We start from the raw sequence: 18895 nt of genomic DNA, 5'->3' as shown, positions 1-18895 counted from the left end.
CCCTTGACGGGTATGGAAAGTGAAAGTTACATCTCCTTTCTCGTACAATGTCAAAGCCTCGGGCTCCGTAACTAGCTATTTCAGTCAGAGCAGCTGTCAATCATGATGTCACAGCCTCTTCTTCTTCTTTCTAGCATCTAATAACTAATTAAAACTTGAACAAACATCAGATAAGATAAGAAATACCTGAAATGACAGAAACCATCTATGAGAAAAATGTATTTGACGTGCACATTAGCTATTTAGTTTGGCCCATGTCCCAGTCGCTAACGTGGATGGGGGCGGGACTTATGAGCTATATTTCCGCCAAGCACCAGGGGCAACCAAGATGTTTTGGCTTCCATTCATCCATCTTTATAATTCAGCCTATGATTGGGACATGTAGTTTTAGCCTCAGTCTTTTAGCACGACAGCGAGCCAGAATTAATGTTATCTTAATTAGCTAGCTAGCTAAAGCTGATTAAACCAGCCAGCGACAATTTTCATTTGAGAAATCTGCTTTTTTTCAATCTAGTCACTATCAAAACTGACAAGAATTGTGAATGGTAAGTGCATATATGCCATGTGAGAACAGATTGCTATGTTAATGCTTTTCAAAATACAAACATAAATCAAATATATAATGCAATAGGACCCTTTACAGCTTTGAAATCCAATTTGCAGTCTATATCCTCGAGAACCAAATGTGAATTAATCTGCCGATTAATATAGTCCCTTTAAACTATAGATTAGAAATGGCGTAAGTGTGAGAAGTTTGGGGTTTGTCTCAGAGGTAAAACTAACATGCTGTCACCCATATAACTCACGATGACAGAGAGACTTCTGATAAGATCAGGGCTTATCAACTCACTCATTGGTTATAATAAATTATTGGTGCGTGACTGGAAAGCAGAGTCTCCCCTTGACGTCACTGCATGGTCCTATTATCATTTTGACATAATAAAAACATCCATAAACATTACCTCGTCCAGTTCAAATTGGGTGGAGAACCTTCTGGTCACACCCTCAATCAGCATAACTGCGTTACTGGAGACAGGCAGGGTGGACACAATATAAGAGACAGTTTTTAGTGTAGTGCAGTTCAACAACACAACGAAACCAAGACTCTAAGAAGACCACAAAAGTTGAGTCAACACGTCTCTTAAACAGTTTCAACACAAGCTAAACATCACAGCCTTTATGAAGGCAGACTTTATTAGACTGCATTCATTTTAGCTAGGTGTATATAATGCACTAAACAAGTATAAACTGGATTATATTCTGAAAGAAATTTGAGGAAATGATTCATACTGATGTCCAAATGCCTATTTATTAAAAGAGAATTTTACTTGCCTGCTGATTACTTGATTTAAATCAATCTCCTGTGTCCCTGTGTGCTTATGAAATTAAACCTGGTCTGCTATGTGTGTTTAAAATTTGATACACATCACGTTAGCTTCCTGGTAACATCACAATCAGCGGGGACTTTATGAAAGAGGTTAATGATAAGCACTGATTGAATAACAAGACCTTTGTACTCGATGATTATTATAGTCCCTGTTTATTATAGTCTGAACTTTTATGGCAGTATCTGTTTTTCAAGTGACTTGACTGGACATCGGTTCAGATCATGATGTAAACTACTCGTACTACAATCCGTCTACAGATTCTGCATTCACTGGCAGATATCTCTTTGCTGAGATGGACAAATTACTGACCCACAGAATATTATCACAACTTTTAAGTTCTCCTCTTCTTTATAGAGTCTTTTAACCTTGTTTAGCTCATTGTTTGGGACAAACTGTACCCACTATACACAACCTGCTTAGCACCAAACAGCAAACAGACAGCGTCAGCACTCGCTGGTGAACACAGTGGAGCATTTAGCCACAAAAGAGCCACATATTTTTCTCAGTAGTTAGTAGAGAGCTAAAATGAGAGTGATAAGAGGCAGGTGATAGAGTCCAAATAGCAACCTACCCCTGCGAGACGTACTCCCAGTGTGCTCTGATAAAGTTCCAGGCCAGCGCCTGCCCCGCCACGTTCTTAGCTATGTAGTTAATAGTGGAAGCAACATCCATCAGACGAATCTTCTCAGGGTTCAAAGTGTATTCCAGGTATCTACAGGATAAGGAAGAATCTTCACTTCATAAAAACAGTGTGGCTGGGATTCACCTTATCACAGGTGTGTCCATACAGACAGCACTTATTATGCACACGGTCAAAATAACAGTAACACAATCCTGCATGTGACACATCAGGGGCTTGACGTTTCACCTGTTGAGCAGCCAGATCTTCTTGGTGCAAGACAGAGCCTGCCGGAGCTGGTCCTTCTCTGAGGTGTCACTGGAGTTCTGAAACTTGTTCCAGGCAAACTCCCACTCTTCCCTCCCGCCAGCGGCCACAGCTTGGCAGTAGATCACGGAGCGCAGATTGGGGTGGATTCTGAATCACACACACACACGCACGGTTATTTTTTCCTAAATCAGAGGACCGTCTCATTTCGTCTCCTCGGGCAGGTGCCAATGTGTTAACACACTTCCATACATGTATGTGTGCATGTAGGGAGCGCACACAGTATACACGTTTAATGAAGATTCAATGGGTCTCATGCAAGAAGCAATACTATGAACAGATTGGTTCTTAAGTGGCCTGTATCGTGATTCAGGAGAACGTTTTAACAATTGTCTCGCATTTTGAATATTCTCTTTGGTATGAACACAGTTTACGATTGGTCCAGACCTCTTGTAGGCTGTGACATTAGTCTGCTGTTTTCATGAGTGGATTTTATATTTCATTACTTTGAAGAAATTTTGAGTTTGAAAACCCTATATAAATAACACAATTTGTTCTTATAGCCTAACAATATCACCATTAATTTAAATTAGCTATTGATACGTATATTGTATAACACTACAATATCAATACGAACATCTTGAATGATTTGTTCCATTGCAGTCATCGAGGGCCTTGCTGTGGCGATGTTTTTCATATGGAACCATTTCTTCTTTATTTCAGTGGCAGTAAACCTTCAGATGACTCGGCATTAACAGCACTCGTCATTTGTCCCTGTTCCTCGTCTTCTGCAGGTCTCTTAATTCTGCTGCTGACTTAAAAATGACAAACTTTGCTTTATGGATGTCTGAATGCTTTCAGACATACATAAAGCAAAGTTTGTCATTCTTCAATAGAGGACATATGGAGGGCATATGGGGCAGGACGCATAGCCTTTTACAGTATTATTGGGGCGTTAATCATGCTAATTTACATTTCTCACGAATGCACGCTCATTTATGCACGGGTGTATTCATCATGTTTACACTGGTCATTTACAGTTAGTAGCGTTTGCTGAATGTGACGGGGCTCACTCGTAATGAGCCCATTGTACGAAAGCAAAGGAAGAGAAAGTTAAAATAATAATACTAAAATGTTCTTGCATGAGGTCGCATGAGGTCGGATGTCTCTCTACTTTAAAGTTGCACATGTATTACAAAAGGCTAGAAAGTATGTGTAGAGGGAGGGAGGTTTTGTTTTACTTCCTCATTTAGTAGGAATAGGATCATGTGTTGCATGGTCAGTTTGGGAAATAGAGTGCATGTTCGTGTTAACACCCTGTCAAGTGCAGCTTTAAAGATAAGAACCACAATGCAGAGGGGTAACAACAGCCACCGAGAATCAACACAAGAAAGGGATTAAATGACACCTACCTTCACTAAATCATTGCTGGAGAGTAAAGCCACAGAACATAATGAAAGCTATTACAGTGAGACCATTTTATTCCGAAGGTATGAAGTAGAATGTAATTTTCAAATTCCAAATAAAAAATACTTATTCAGTAGTGTCCGTACTTGTTAGTGCTGTTGGTGTTCATCCAGTTCGCAAACATCTTCGTAGCCATCACTAAGCATTCTGGGAGTCCATTGGAACACGCCACCTCTATGGCGGTGATCTGGCTGTACCTTGGAAGAAAGCACAATTCAATTTTATATAATAAGTGTATACGTATCAAATTATGGCAAATATAATAATGTAATGTGTTTTGAAGGAAACAGAAATGCCATTCAACGCTTTATAAAAAAACCTTGTCTTGATATATATTTTGTCAAACTACTGTCTCCCATGTCAAGAATGAAATACAGCATCATTTGGGGAAGAGCAATCATGGATGGACTCCATCTCATCATTTCAGATGAGATGGACGCCCATTCAGCCGTTAGCAAAAAGTCGTGACTAGCGTGTGTATAACTGATGATGTAAGTTAACAATGCAAACTCACACTTTTAGTACTGGACTGAGACTTTGTTGAACTGTAAACTGCAAACAGGTGTAAACCTGTTTAAGATTAACAGAGGGCATCTTTTCTTACTGTAAGGAGTGATTCTTTGGGACTTGGGAATTGTCTGTGTCGTTCCTCAAGAAGTTATACAGGCCCTTAACCTGTTCGCAGAGGTACGCCTGCAGGAAGAGACAGCTTTAGAACAGAGTTACAGGAACACACGCAGCAATACATTACTCTTTTTACTGCACATCTGTTTATTGATGAGGGATGAACAACCACAATGGCAGCAGGCCATCACATTAAGTTTGTTAAATCCAGTCTCTCCATCCAGTACAGGTCAATTTAGTTAGTAGCAAAGCAAGATACATTTTTCATTTTGAATACCACGAGTTTAAAAAGGAGGTTTTAATGGCACATGCCTGCATGGGTCCGTACACCTCGGAGCGGTCAAACATGAGGACAAAGTACTCAAGGTTCCTGACTGTTGACTCCCAGGGAATAAACTCTTTCTCATTCCGAAGGAAGCGCGTTGAATTCAGGGCCAGGGTCACTTCGACGAGTTTGGCCCTGAGGAAAACAGATTCAATTTGGTAAGATCAAAGAGGCAAAGGAGCCCCTGGCATGACCTCTTTTCAGCCATGTTTTTTCACAACACACTTAACCCACAGAACATTGACTTGTAGCAGTCAACTGAATAGAAGTCATTACCTTGCAAAGTTAAATGCATCATCAACAAGCTGCCCTCTGTTCATCAGTGGGATTTGCTAAAAAAAAGAGTGTAAGATGAGGGACAGTTGACATTTCAGTTTACAAAGACATCTACAACTGTACTCAGTCATTCTACCAACAGCAGCATAAGAGTAGGATAATATAACTTGTTAAAGCATAGTAAAAATGCCAAATAAGAATAGGAACCAAAGAATTCTCTGTTTATTACATTGAATGTTAACGTTTTCAAAGTCAAATATAGCCCCAACAGTATGATCATTTCTTACAGTTTAAGCTATGTTCCCATATTAGTGGTTTCTAAGAGGTCTGTCTGAAGCTACAATATAATCCAAGTGGTTTTTTTTGTAGTTGTGCCAACACAATGGCTCAAGGTGATGACAATGACTGCTGGTCGGTTTGATCCAGACTCTTTGATGGCTTGCCATGACATTTTGTTGATATTCATGTTCCTGGGATGCTTCATAGTGACTGTATTGATCACCGAACTTTCCATCTAGAACCACCAGCAGGTCAAAGTTTTTACTTATCCAGAGAAATATCTCAACATTGAATTTATGGATGGCCACAAAACTATTTGTTGTTTGACATTTATGGTCCCCAGCAGATGAGTCCTAAAGACTTGTTTTGACTCCAACGACCGGAGGGTTTTTCTGTGAAATTTGGTACTGACATTCTTGTTCCCTATGTGAATTGTAATAACTTGAGTAAATACTGTATATATGAATTACTTTTGAGGTGCTGGTTGCACTAGATGAAAAGTGAGGGGATCAAGAAAGTCATTGGAATCTATCCTCTGGGAACTATGAATGTCTGTACAAAATTTCATGGCAATCCATCTAACAGTTGGTAGTAGTCTGGACCAACCAGTTCAACAACATTATCATCCCTGGACATATCATATTTTCACTAAACAGATGCTGATGACATGGTTAATATAAGTATCCATCCCCAGTACACCCATTGTGTAATAGATTCAAGTTCAAGAAATTGAGGTTAACATTTATCTTGCGAAAGACTATATTAACAACCAGTTGACAGTCTAGATTGGGATAAATGAGCCAAGATTTAATTTAATCTGCCAATCTTCAAGAACTTCAGGGTGAAGCTTTCAGGGGAAACCAGTTGTCTAGTAAAAGGAGGCTTGTTTCTGCTCAACTCTGTGATTTGCTCACTCATTTTTTTTGGCTCAGTGCTCACATGTGGGTTTGTCTCCATCTGAGTCAGGAGGCGTTCCCAGTTCTCTGGGTTGTAATTGACTCTGTAGTATCCAGCACAGTTGACGTTTGCCAGGATCCACTCTCCACTCTTAGAGATGAATTCATCTTTCTTTACTGAAAATAAAGGCAAATATCATAAATGGTAAATGGACTTGTACTCCGATCACTCAAAGTGCTTATTCACCCATTCATACCCATTCATACACGGCAGGAACAGCCTACGGGAGCAATTCGGGGTTAAGTGTCGAAAGGACGAGCCGCTCTACCACTGAACCACAGTCGCCCTCACAATGGCCCAGTATAAATACAAATAAAAAACAAAACAGGGAAGGTCATCTTGTGTCTATGGTGATCTGTTCTCTGTTCTGTCTGACTTGTATCTAATCCAAGACCATCACATAGCTTCGTTAAGATGTTCAAAGTTTTTCTATCTAGTCCTCTGTTTGTCAAAACAAAGCTGTTAAAAATTGGGTTCTAAGAGAAACAAGGTTTTTATTCCAAGTTTCTCTGTGGTGCATTCACTTACCTGTATCACTGGAATCCAACCAGACAGGAGAAGATTTGGGTGTATTTGACATGACTCTGATTGGGACGTACCACCAAAGACTAAACAGGCAGAAAACAATAGAAAAAAACAAGGTAAAATGAGTACCAGAAGCTTATTTTCCAGGAAATGAGTATTCAGCTTTTAAACATTGAGCAACGAAGAGTCCAAATAACGATATAAAAAGAAGCATTTTTTGGAAAAGGTGACACGATGATCTCTAAATGGAGCATGAAATTGAATCTCCAGTATGATAAGCAGATATCTACAACGCCATTATGCCAGTGTCCTGAGCTGTTATGTTCTGGGTCTGGCCAGAGCAGCTGCGTCAGGTTAAATTATGGTGCAACTCACCATTGCAGTGTTGTGGAGCGCATAGTTACAACACATTGTTTCAAAAGACTCCACATGGCCAGAGGCATAATTTACTGTAATCAGCTGCAGTGATTTCATGCAGGCCCTGGCAGAGAAATACTTGGTGAATAAGGTGCCATTGATGCAATAACGTACCATATTTTGCCAACACACACACAGGAACCTGACTCTTTCAGTATTTGATGACAACTATTCTCAGAGGGAGTTCTACATTGTGAAGTGATAAAGTCACTAGAGGACAGATTTATGATCCAACTTTGGCCTTCGGAAAGATAGTGAATGTCATCTTCTTTAAGCCAAGACCAACTGAGAGGCACTCACACTCAAGATGTTAAATTCACATTAATACCGAAAGAGGGAGTCATTATTTTGGAACCAGTTTTGGACAAGTTTCCTGCTATACTGCATTACTGCATTAGCTCACAAATCACGAATACAGGCCAACGCCATCTAAACTATCTGCAAATGGAAGGTGAACTTTGACAGTATCCTTCATCCTGGTGTCTCTTGGTGACCACAAACAAGTTTTGAGCTGTGTAATCAATAATATGAATATAAACATCGAACAAAAAGTTTGGAAATTAGTGTTTGGTAGATTATTTCTCTGTTGTAACAATGCTTCTTGGCAATAAATTGTATACCGTTGGAAAGCCTGTTTATTTACCTTTTAAATGGTGCCCCATTTGTAAGGATCATGCATTTCTGGGATGAGCAGCACAGCTGAGTATGTGGGTTGCGGCCATGAATATTTTGCCAAATCTTCTCTGCCTGAACATGTGGAGGAACGTTATGTTCAGCGATGAGTCCAGATTCTGCCTAAGGAAGTTGGATCGTAGGGTCAAAGTGTGGAGAAGACGGGGAGAGCGCTATGCTGATCGCTGCACTGATAGAGTAACACCTTTTGGTGGAGGCAGTGTGATGGTGTGGGGCGGCATCTCCATCACTGGAAAAATGAGGCTTGTCTTCATTGGAGGCAATCTCAATGCAGAGATATCGAGATGAGATTCTGCAACCAGTGGCAATCCCATTTCTCCACAGTCTGGGACCGAACTCCATCCTCTAAGATGAAGACCTTCGCCCCCACAGAGCGGGGTTTATCAGAGACTACCTCCAGAATTTGGGAGTAGAGAGGATGGAATGGTCCTCACCTCAACCCAATTGAACACTTGTGGGACCAGCTGTTCGTGCTAGAGTGACCAACACAACCACGTTGGCTGACTTGCGACTAATCCTGCTTGAGGAGTGGAATGCCATCCCACAGCAGTGTGTGACCAGGCTGCTGACCAGCATGAGGAGGAGGTGCCAGGCTGTTGTGGCTGTGTATGGTTCTTCCACATGCTACTGAGGCTCCTGTTTGTTAAATGAATAAATTGTAAAATTGCCAATATGTCTTGTTTCTTCCTTGTTACTGATAGACTTCAATCATCCAATCCACCAAACAACACCAAACAAGAGTCGATGGCAACAGCAGAATAAGCTGTTTGGCATTGGCAGAGAAGATTTGGCAAATTTTTCATGGGCACAACCCACATACTCAGCTGTGCTGCTCAACCCACATACTCAGCTGTGCTGCTCATCCCACAAATGCATGTTCCTTACAATTGGGGCACCGTTTGAAACAATAAACAGGCTTTCCAACGGTATAACATTTATTGCCAAGAAGAATTGTTACACCAGAGAAATAATCTACCAAACACTAATTTCCGAAGTTTTTGTTCGATGTTTATTACATTACAATACAACAGTATTGTTAAACCTACATTAATAGATTTTTTTTGGGGCCACTTGAAAAACAATGAAATGAAAGACACCAAAAAGCTCTGTAGAGCTGAAGCAAACTGCACCCGGAGTAGGGTGATAATTCACTATAGGTTCACAAATATGAGTGACATCTTTCACATTAAACATAGTCATTTGATCCATTGTTTATTTAAAAAAATATTGATTAGTGCAGCTTTATATATAAATGAAAAGTATAGGGCCCATTACTAACCCTTGTGGGACTCCACAAGTGAGTGAGTGGGCATGTTGGTGACATTTCATGCGACTGGTGTAAAACCGGAGGAAAACATCCGAGGGTAAAGAAGAAGTATTGATGCAAGAATGGATAGTCCGGAGGGATCAGGAGGGGCGCTTGCCCGGTTGGGCCCCATTCTGACGAATAGAGTGCTGCAGGGATGACGTATTTTTGTGGGCAAACCCAGAAATTAGCATCGCAATTGTTCCCTTGACAACAAACCAATGGGATTCTTCCATTGAATTTGGGATTATTGCACAAAATAAGCTCCTTGGCAAACAAACATTCATGATACTTGCACGTTTTGTTCAGCGAGATAATCTTCACAAATGAAGCGTAAATGCAATTGCCAGAAGTAAATAGTGAACGTTAGGCTATAAACTAACTACAACACTGTCACATGACTTAACGCCACCACCACTACAACAACACAAAGAAGCCAATAAAAATATCTAACTGCATAGTTTAAGGAATTAAGGAAGAAATTTAAGGAATGGAAAGAGTCTTGGTTTTTATGACCAAATTACAAACCGGCTACGTGGCAGCGGCGTTTTTGTGTCATTTCCTGCCTCTTGCTTGCTCTACCCAGGGGCCACCCCTCGCCCAAACCAAACTGAGTATTTTCCATAGGTGAGAATGTGTCTTACACGGATGTGTAAGACACAGGTAGTACACATCAGAATGTGTCTTACACGGATGTGTAAGACACATTCTGATGTGTACTACCTGTGTTAGAAGGGAAACTTCAGAGCCGATTCTATTTTTTATTGATTTATCGGTTTATTTGATAAGGGACAATGCACAATAATAAAGCTCTTTTACGAATCAATAAATGCCCCAACCATAATATTCTTCCTTTCCATTGATGTATTGATTTCTTCCATTGTTTTCATTAATGCTAAATGGAGATGTGGAGATGGAGACGTACTGATTTACACTTTATAACAGATTCCCAGATAAAGTAAAGACAGTGTTCATCCATATGTTATCTGGAATGTAAATGAGTGTAATCAAATAGCTGAGACTCTTACCGTGTACACTGGAACAATGTCCATGTAGCACCTACCTAGATTCTAAAGATTGATTGAACAGGAAGTGCTTCTGGTAGACTTCTCCATTGGTAGTGTTGATGGTGATAACAGGATAGCCAATTTGTTTGGTCCAGGTGTTCATCACCTTGGCAACGTTGGTGTGACCACCGTCCTCAACCTCGGCCTGCAAACATGGCACAAATCAGTTCATATTTCATGACATAAATGCCATAAACAACATGGACATTGTCATACAAATCATGCTTACAATCAGCAACAAAAATTTGGCTTGTAAAAATCGATCGTACACTTTACCTTTTGAATACACTCCCAGAGGTCGTTCTGGTCTGTGTTTTTATAGCTAAAGTCCGAGAGGTACATCTGTAACACAAAAACAGAGAGATCCAGAGAGAGGTTATAGTTAACAGTTTCATCCTGTGTTCAAAGTCATTATTTTCAGGAGGAAAGTTTGCATTCAGAATATTGATGTTGGGAGCTGGAGGAAAGTCCAAACACAACTTCCGGCAGATGTTATGTTGAAACAAATGTTTAGCTGAAAACAGGTTTTCTTTCATTTTCTGAAACAGCTGATGGACCAGATCTGCTGGGGAGCATTCCTCGGTCCTGCATGTGCCTGCTACCTTTGCTTGAAACGGTGGAAACTACAAGTGGACTAAATTGTGGATCGTGAACCTGTTTTCTCTGGATGGATGTAACAATAACAACAACAACAACAATAACAACATGACCACTCCAAATAGAAAGAGAGCTTGTGTTGGATTACCAGCTGGATAGAATGTATCTTTGTGTAAATGAATAGACACAAATTCAGTCCAGTCTGAACACTCCTTAAAGGCCCGGCCACCACACACAAAAAAACCATAACCACACACAGCCAAACTCATCCGCTTGTCTTTCCGACACAGGATGTGCTGGAAGCTTAATGGTACAAGGCTCGTTAATAAACTACTGTAGCTGGCAAGCTAATGGCAAAACCACTAACAAACGAGCAACATGCTAGCGCTAGCATAGATGACAGAAGCAGGGAATCTAGGGTGCCGTGGCCCGGGTAACTTTTGGAGTCTGATGTGATACTTTTATGAATAAAAGCCTGAATTGTATATATATATATATATATTTTCACAAAACGTGTTCTTTAAATGAACAGACAGACAGACAGACAGACAGAAGACGTCACACAGTTTGGATTCTCAAGCTTTGTTTATAATCGGGTGTGGCACCGCGCAACCTCCTAGTATGCAAAGACGTTTATGCTCTGACCGGTGTTTGTCGAATTGTTCTCTGAAACACCAGACGGCGTACAAACAAAATGTACTGTGAAAAAGCAAGAAGTGTAATCAGCAAAAAGCCATAAACCAACCTCCACATTGTCGAAGAGGGATAGTAATTATCTGTAAACTCATATCTCATATTCATGTATTCATATCGCTTTCTGATCGTGTCATATCGCTCTCTGATCGCAAGATATAAGACAACAGTAACAATAGCTCTTTCTGTTTTGTAAGATATAAGAAAACAAACACAAATACATCAATTATTGCACCGTGTTCTTTCCAGGGGGAAAACACAACCCAAAGAACGGATGCTTTATCCACGCACAAAACTCCCCTTTCTCAGAAACAATCAATACACTTTCTGTGGCTCACGAAAGAATCATAATACCATATGTTCGGAAGAAGTGTGGCTACAGAAGACTGTGTGTGCCAATGTCTAGCACGACTCATCCATCTCAATAAAAAAAAATCCATGCAGCACTGACAGCTTTTTAAAGCATGAGCAGAGTCTCCAAAAGTAAAAGTGAAGTCCTTTGTTGTTTGCTTTTCTCTGTGTTGCATTCAGTAAATGTGTGTTGAAGAAGGTGAACCATGCCTACACAATATTATATAAGGGGTTTTTGTGATTTAGTGATTATGAGTTTGAAGCAGCCGTTTTCAGACCGCCAATTAAGGCATTGAATTAGAGAATTTTGATATGGCATTTTGCTTTCCTACCCATGTGGTGAGTCACGTCGCATGGTGAACCACAGAGTTTTTAAGAGGGCGCATCTTCTCAGAGGAAGACAACTAGTTACTTACTTTAATTCCTTTGGTGAAAACTCTTTCTGTCACGATGTCTGCCAGCATTCTCAGCACAGCCGCCCCCTGCAGAGTGAACACCAAATACATACATGTTATAGGTTCATATTTATAGTACACTGGTATGAGTGACTGCAAATAAAACACCCACATCATATATGTATTCATTGATAGTTTCATTTGACTCTACCTTACAGTAGGTTATGGCATCAAACATCTCATAAATCTCAAAAATCATCTGGACGTCTTCCTGCGGAGGACTGAGAGGGTGGGACGAGGCCAGAGCGTCCTGCTCAAACGCAGCATGGAGGTTGCTCATGATATGTGCGTCTTTCTGAGTGAAACAAAAAGAGCCAAGAGCCCATATTGCATGACTGCATGAAGATGCGTTCATCTTACTTCAAGCTTCCTTTTCATGTGTATTTTTCAATGATCATGCAAATTAAAAAGCTTTGCAACAGAAAATAAAAATAAAACAGACCTCATTCTGCAGTGAAAGCTTGGACTGAACTTACTAATTGGAATGTAGGCTCCACATGGTCCACTGCAAAGAATGATGCATACGTGGCAAAGCCCTCATTTAGCCAAACTTCGTTCCACCATTTCATTGTCACCAGATTCCCAAACCACTGTCAACAAGAACAGAAGATGTGGATAGTTGAGGTAACATATAACCCTGCAAGGATTCACTAGACAACAAAATATGACTTTACTGGGCAGTGTCACCTTCACTTACAAATAGTCACTCAAAGAGACACGTACCAACCAGGAAGACACTCAAAAATGACCACAAAGAAACATAAATTGACTACAAAGAGACCAAAACAACTACAAAAACATGCAAATAGCAGCAAAAAGACGTAGAGACTCACAACGACTATGAAAAGGAGCAAAACAACTAAAAAGGGATGATGAGAAGATGAAAAGAGGACAAAACAGCCACTGACAAAAAATAACCACAAAAATACCAAAATAATTACAGAGTGACACAAAACAACAACAAAAAGAGGCTTAACAACTATAAAGTCTGTGTGTCTTGCTGCAGGAGAGGTGGTGGGGCCCTTTGCATGTCTGTGATCAGGGACTCATTGTCTCATAACCCACCCATGCATGTAACACTAAAATGTTGCAGGATGTTATAAGATTTATGTTATCATCATTTAGTGAGTGTTCTTATCAAATAATACTTAGAAATAGTGAGAACAGGCCTTGATCCAGTAGTACATGTCATATTTTGTTGTTTTTATTAGGGTAACAAACATTAAGGTTTTTTTTCCCTCTGACCTGGTGTGCCAGTTCATGTGCAATGAGAGAGGCGATCACTTCCTTGTGCAACAGTGAGGACACTCCCTCCTCGTAGAGCAAGCTTCCCTCCTGGTATGTGATCAGTCCCCAGTTTTCCATCGCTTCAGCAGCTAAGTCTGGCATTGCAATTTGAGCTGGAGGAATCATACAGATATGGACAAATGATCAAATGATATATGCACATAGTTTGTTACACTACCTAAAAGTATCAAGCTGACTTTCCTCAGAATAGCAGAGCTGCTCTGCAGGTAGAACTAATCATATCGGCAGAGGCTGATATAATGAAGCAGCCCTGTCTCCTAAAAATGATGTTCCCACACAACGAAACTGCATTGTGAATTACGTGTCGAGGGAAACCTATTTTGTTGTGGAAGTCCTTTTGCTGCATAAACACAACCAAGTCCTTTTTCTGCACAGTAGTACTCATATATATATATATATATATATACACACATTAATGCTGGGCAATGATTAAAATATTTAATCGCGATTAATCGCATGGATTTTTTGCAATTAATCGCGATTAATCGCATTGTTATGGCAAAGTTCAATAATGAATTCAAAAGTAGTGTATTGCGCACTTTTATTTTAAAAGTACTGCTATATGAACAAAAGGGCAATAACATTTGGTTCACGAGATGCAGGTAGCATGTTTTATATTTAATGTGAATATAATTCATACTTTGTTGGCATCTTATTCTGAAAGCCGGATGTTCGTCTGAAGAAACCGGATGTTGTCTCACGTTAATGTTTCCGCTAACTTTCAAAGTCCTTCGCTCGCTCCCGATCTGTGCCGTTTAAATGCGTTTACCGTGAATTTCAGCATATAGGTGCACTAAAATGTAAGTGTCTGCTGAGTTGACCACGGAGATCTGAGTGTCTGCTGACTTTACCGCAGCGATGTCCAGTAGTCTCCAGGGAGAGCAACAGCTGGAGCTTCTCTCTTTATTTCTGCCCCCCCCACTCGACCAGAAGCGGAAGTCGCCTTTTCTCTACGGCAACCCTGAAGGGACATCATATCTCCAATACAAAACGATAAACATGAGACAGTCTGTTACAATAATAACAAATTAAAAATACTTACCTGTTTTTTTTTTGTTTTTTTGTTGTTTTATTATTATTATTATTTTTTTTTTCCCATCTCAAAAGGCTCAAGGACATACACACACACATTCTCACACACACACACACACACACACACACACACACACACACACACACACACATACACACACACACACACACACACACAACTGACTATAGGATGTTTGCTGGCTTTTATCCCACTGTTATTGTCATCCTCTTGTTGTTATGTCTATGTATTGTCTCTTGTCTTTCAATTAAAAAAAAAAAAAATAATAATAATAATAAATTTTTAAAATGCGTTAACGCGCGATAAAATAATTGTCGGCGTTAATTAATGAATGCGTTAACACGAAATTAACGCGTTAACTTGCCCAGCACTAATATATATATATATTATAAAAATTATATAGTATTGGGATATAGTATACATGTTCTTGCTAACTTACCATCTACCAACACATCCATCCAAATTAGATCTAGACAAAGCCTTACTTAGCTTTTTCTGTTCATAATCAATTCCATAATGGCTCTCGTAGAACTTGAGAATCTTTCCGGTGATGTTGGCGGCATACTGAGTGTGACCTGCTGCAGTGGCATCAGGACGTGCATACGTCTGTATGGGCAAAACACAACAGTGAGATAAAGCACAGAGGATCTTCTCCTACATGTTTCTGTTTTGTACTTGTACATTTTCTTGATTTAAGCGCAATTAAAAATCTGTGGTGGTGACGTTTAGAAGGTTAAAATGCGTAAAAAAAATAAAGAAAAAAAGAACCAACAATTAAACATGAAAATACATTTTTGGTTGATGCTGAGAGATGTTTTACCAAAACCACTGGAAGGAGTAACTTTTGATCAAATATCTAAATGTTTGTTGAAGAAAATTCAAAGTCTCTCGTGATACCAGTCAAGTTCAACACCATACCAAAAGCAATTACATGAATCATTTTAAAACTACAGTACACATACTTTAATATTTACACGCTCATCTGTTGGGGAGTTGGTTGACGTGAACTCTGAAACCGTGAAGGCAAACAAGTACGTTGACATCTTCGGCGTTGGATGAAAGAAAGTGATTTTCCAGTCGTCGTTGATAATATTGGATTCTGAGAGAGCGGGAGACGAGACAGATCAGTATAAGGAAGGACATCTTTTATTCTGTGATTACAGTTACACTGCCTGAGGGGACATTTTTAAGAGACATGAGCTACAGTATAATGTACGTATTTCACCTCTAATATCCGCATTCCCTAGAGCTATCGTGTCTCTCCTGTGGATGATTGTTACGACAAACTCTGCCTTCATTTCTGGCTCGTCGAAACAAGGAAACACTTTCCTGGCGTCTATTGGTTCCAAATGGGTGGCGGTGAGGAATCTATGAATACAGATAAAGACAGTCGGAGCTTTCTTTATCAGGTAAATACTGCAGGAGCACTGGATACAAAAAAAGACAAAGCAATTTGAATATCATAAAGAACCAGAGATAAATTACTTAACGATTAAATGCATTGACTTTATTGAATAGCCACTGTCTTTCAAATACAGGTGGAAACAAAGGCCTGTCATGTCAAATAGATACATTCCAGTAAATAAATGAGATGATAGCCTAAACCAGGGGTCGGCAACCTTTACTATCCAAAGAGCCATTTCGCCCTATTGTCCACCAAATAAAATTTGTCTGGAGCCGCAAAAGCTATTTGATATCACAGCTTATAAAGTTTTATATATAGTGATATTATATATACAAAAACTATAGTTTGTTGTATTTATGAAAATATAGAACAAGAATAAAGACAATTATTGCAATTTTACCTGTTATAACAATATCAAAAAAACCTGCTCAGTTTGCTGCAGCAGTTGAGTAATCGCTCTTTTTCACTCATCTCCAGCGTGACACTTTTCAGCAAATGCTGTGTGCTTCTTCTGGAAGTGACGTTCAACGTTAAATTTTTTGCACATATCAAGCATACAGGTAAGCCAGCATCGTTGGCAGTGAAAGCAAATGAATACATCCACGCAGAATTAATGGCAGCCAAGAAAAAATGCCAAACATCTGGCTATAGCACATATGCATAAAATAATGTAGCCTATACCTAAACATGTATTCTTTTTGCACTTTGTCCAATATCCCTTCTATCCTGTTTATTAAATGGTGACTCTGTTTGGCCCTCAACGTAGTCCCAATTTTTAATTGTGTCCCTCCCTGAGATTGAGTTTGACACCCCTGGCATATATGCTGTATTATGCTAAATGGTGTCATTTTGTAACGTTTTTGGTTGTTGGTGTGCCGCGGGATCTTTTTAATGTAAAAAATGTGCCGCGGCTGAGAATAGGTTGAAAAACACTGTTCTAAGCTATAGTTATAGATACATACATACAAGTCTAAACTGAAGATGCACATACAGGCACACACACACAACTGAATGCATACTCTTCCGACAGAGATAATGATAATAATAATAATAATAATAATAATGAGTAAATGATTGCATCTTTAAGTAACTTGCAGTAACACTGCAGAAAAATGAAATGATGGATTGGATCCAGAGATTTCTTGATCTCATAGTCATAGTCTAATGAATTAAGTCTAAAAAACTAAAGCTGAATAATTATAATAATAACACAGAACTTCTATGGATGTCAGAGAAGAGTGATTAATGCTGTTTTCACTTAAACTGAAAGAATATATGTTTTTGTGGGCAACAGCATTATATGTTCTTTCAGTTTGAATGAAACCCGTTGCACTTTGACTCTGCTGTGATGGCGGCATTGCTTGAGAGCGCAACAAGTGGATTAATTAATAGAATATCTTCAGCATATAAATGTGGTGCATCTTAAAGTCACCAAGAGTACATTTTGGGAGTTTTCAAATTTGGTGCCTAATGGATTCCTGGAGGAAACTCTGGCTGGATTGTTCTTTTTTTTTTCTCAAAAAAAAAAGTAAATCCTCAAAAGTTTGACAGAGTCTACACACGGAAACTTAACAGCTTTAAACATATAATTGTTTTTGCTTACCTCTCTGTGCTTTTATCGCCTTCATAAGCTGGGGAACCTTCGACATATGTGCTTACAAACATCCCATAAAGATTTATTATTTGTCCCTTGAAAGCCAGAAACAAACTGTAGTTCCCCCCTGCCGCTAACGCATCATTCAATTGGATCTCCAGGAAGTTGCTTTCGTCTTCGTGGTTCTTGACTGAAGAAACACCGATCCTCTCATTTGTGTCTTTGTTCATTACCACCGGATCAGAAACTGCCAGGTCCATGCTGTTGAGGTAGATGGCGCGAGTGCCCTGGACACAATGAAAGCTGACGGTGGAGTTTCCGGTGAAGACCATCGTCTGGTTGGGACTGGTGACATTCACCACCTCGGTGATTCGGGTGTAGAGGCGAGGCTGGAGTAAGATCTTGTAGCTTTGGGGTATGAGGTTCTTCGGCAGCCGTATAACGGGTGGCAAGCTGGTGGTGGTGGACGGGAACGTCGGACGGGGCGTCGGGTTCATTGTTGCGATCTCAGTCGTGTAAAAAATGATCATGGTGACAATGCCGGTGATGACAGCGACGGTCAGGATGACAAAAGTGGCAGCAAAAGCCTTGGATATGGCGGATTCTTTCGGCATGATGGCTCCTTCCGGTGGTCAGTCCTGAAGGTCTCGTTGCTTGACTGGTGAGAGATGAGTCTGAAGAGCTTGTGTGCCTCTGGTTTGTTCACATCCAAGTAACCTCCCTCCCATAAACCGGGCTTGGTCTCAACAATTAAGGGCCTATGCTCAGATTAAGCATTAACTCGGGCTTTGCCGAGGGAGCAAAGAGTGAGCGTTTTAGTGCGGAGAGGGCGACGTTCATTGGCTTCGTTGTAAATAATCAGTCAGATGCTGCTCGCAAACATCTGGAGGAGGTTACTGTGGTCTTGCCGCTAATGCAGGGGTTAGGTAGACCTCAAGGAACACTTTATCCTCACACTGCACACACACACTCCCTCTCTCCCACTACCTTTCTATGACTGTAGTACACATCGGAATCCCTAGCTTCAATGGAAAAAAGAGCAGCTGGTGGAGGAAATCCTTCAGAAGGAGAACATCAGCGTCATCCCTCTGGATCGTACGGAAGTTGTCCAAGGTTCGATTACCAGGAAAAACCTCAGGGGGCCAGACCATGGCTTCCAAAGACACATATCAACGCAGATTCTGTGCGATTGACAAACTCCCAACACAACAAGATGCATGTGAAGGGAAGA

At 40.1% G+C, this 18895-nt stretch overlaps 1 protein-coding gene across 1 annotated transcript in view; it reads right to left on the bottom strand.

The window, feature by feature from the left end:
* anpeplb (alanyl (membrane) aminopeptidase-like b) overlaps positions 1–18895 on the bottom strand; it is a 20190-nt gene extending 1295 nt beyond the window's left edge. The window contains exons 1-19 of the mRNA XM_031877968.1: positions 17674–18895; positions 15891–16033; positions 15628–15764; positions 15151–15271; positions 13552–13706; positions 12783–12896; positions 12458–12601; positions 12268–12333; positions 10487–10552; positions 10207–10355; positions 6731–6810; positions 6185–6318; positions 4967–5022; positions 4678–4825; positions 4346–4434; positions 3828–3938; positions 2257–2424; positions 1960–2100; positions 963–1026 (exon numbers count right to left, since the gene is read on the bottom strand). Coding sequence (XP_031733828.1) covers positions 963–1026; positions 1960–2100; positions 2257–2424; positions 3828–3938; positions 4346–4434; positions 4678–4825; positions 4967–5022; positions 6185–6318; positions 6731–6810; positions 10207–10355; positions 10487–10552; positions 12268–12333; positions 12458–12601; positions 12783–12896; positions 13552–13706; positions 15151–15271; positions 15628–15764; positions 15891–16033; positions 17674–18278 — 2691 coding nt within the window. The 5' untranslated portion in view covers positions 18279–18895. The remainder of the gene's footprint in view (positions 1–962; positions 1027–1959; positions 2101–2256; positions 2425–3827; positions 3939–4345; positions 4435–4677; positions 4826–4966; positions 5023–6184; positions 6319–6730; positions 6811–10206; positions 10356–10486; positions 10553–12267; positions 12334–12457; positions 12602–12782; positions 12897–13551; positions 13707–15150; positions 15272–15627; positions 15765–15890; positions 16034–17673) is intronic.

Source organism: Anarrhichthys ocellatus, unplaced genomic scaffold (assembly GCF_004355925.1).
Source record: "Anarrhichthys ocellatus isolate YVR2014 unplaced genomic scaffold, GSC_Weel_1.0 scaffold157, whole genome shotgun sequence".
In the NCBI taxonomy this organism is placed as follows: Eukaryota; Metazoa; Chordata; class Actinopteri; order Perciformes; family Anarhichadidae; genus Anarrhichthys; species Anarrhichthys ocellatus.
Note: the sequence above shows the minus strand (reverse complement) of the source record. Positions and strands in the feature narration are given on the sequence as shown.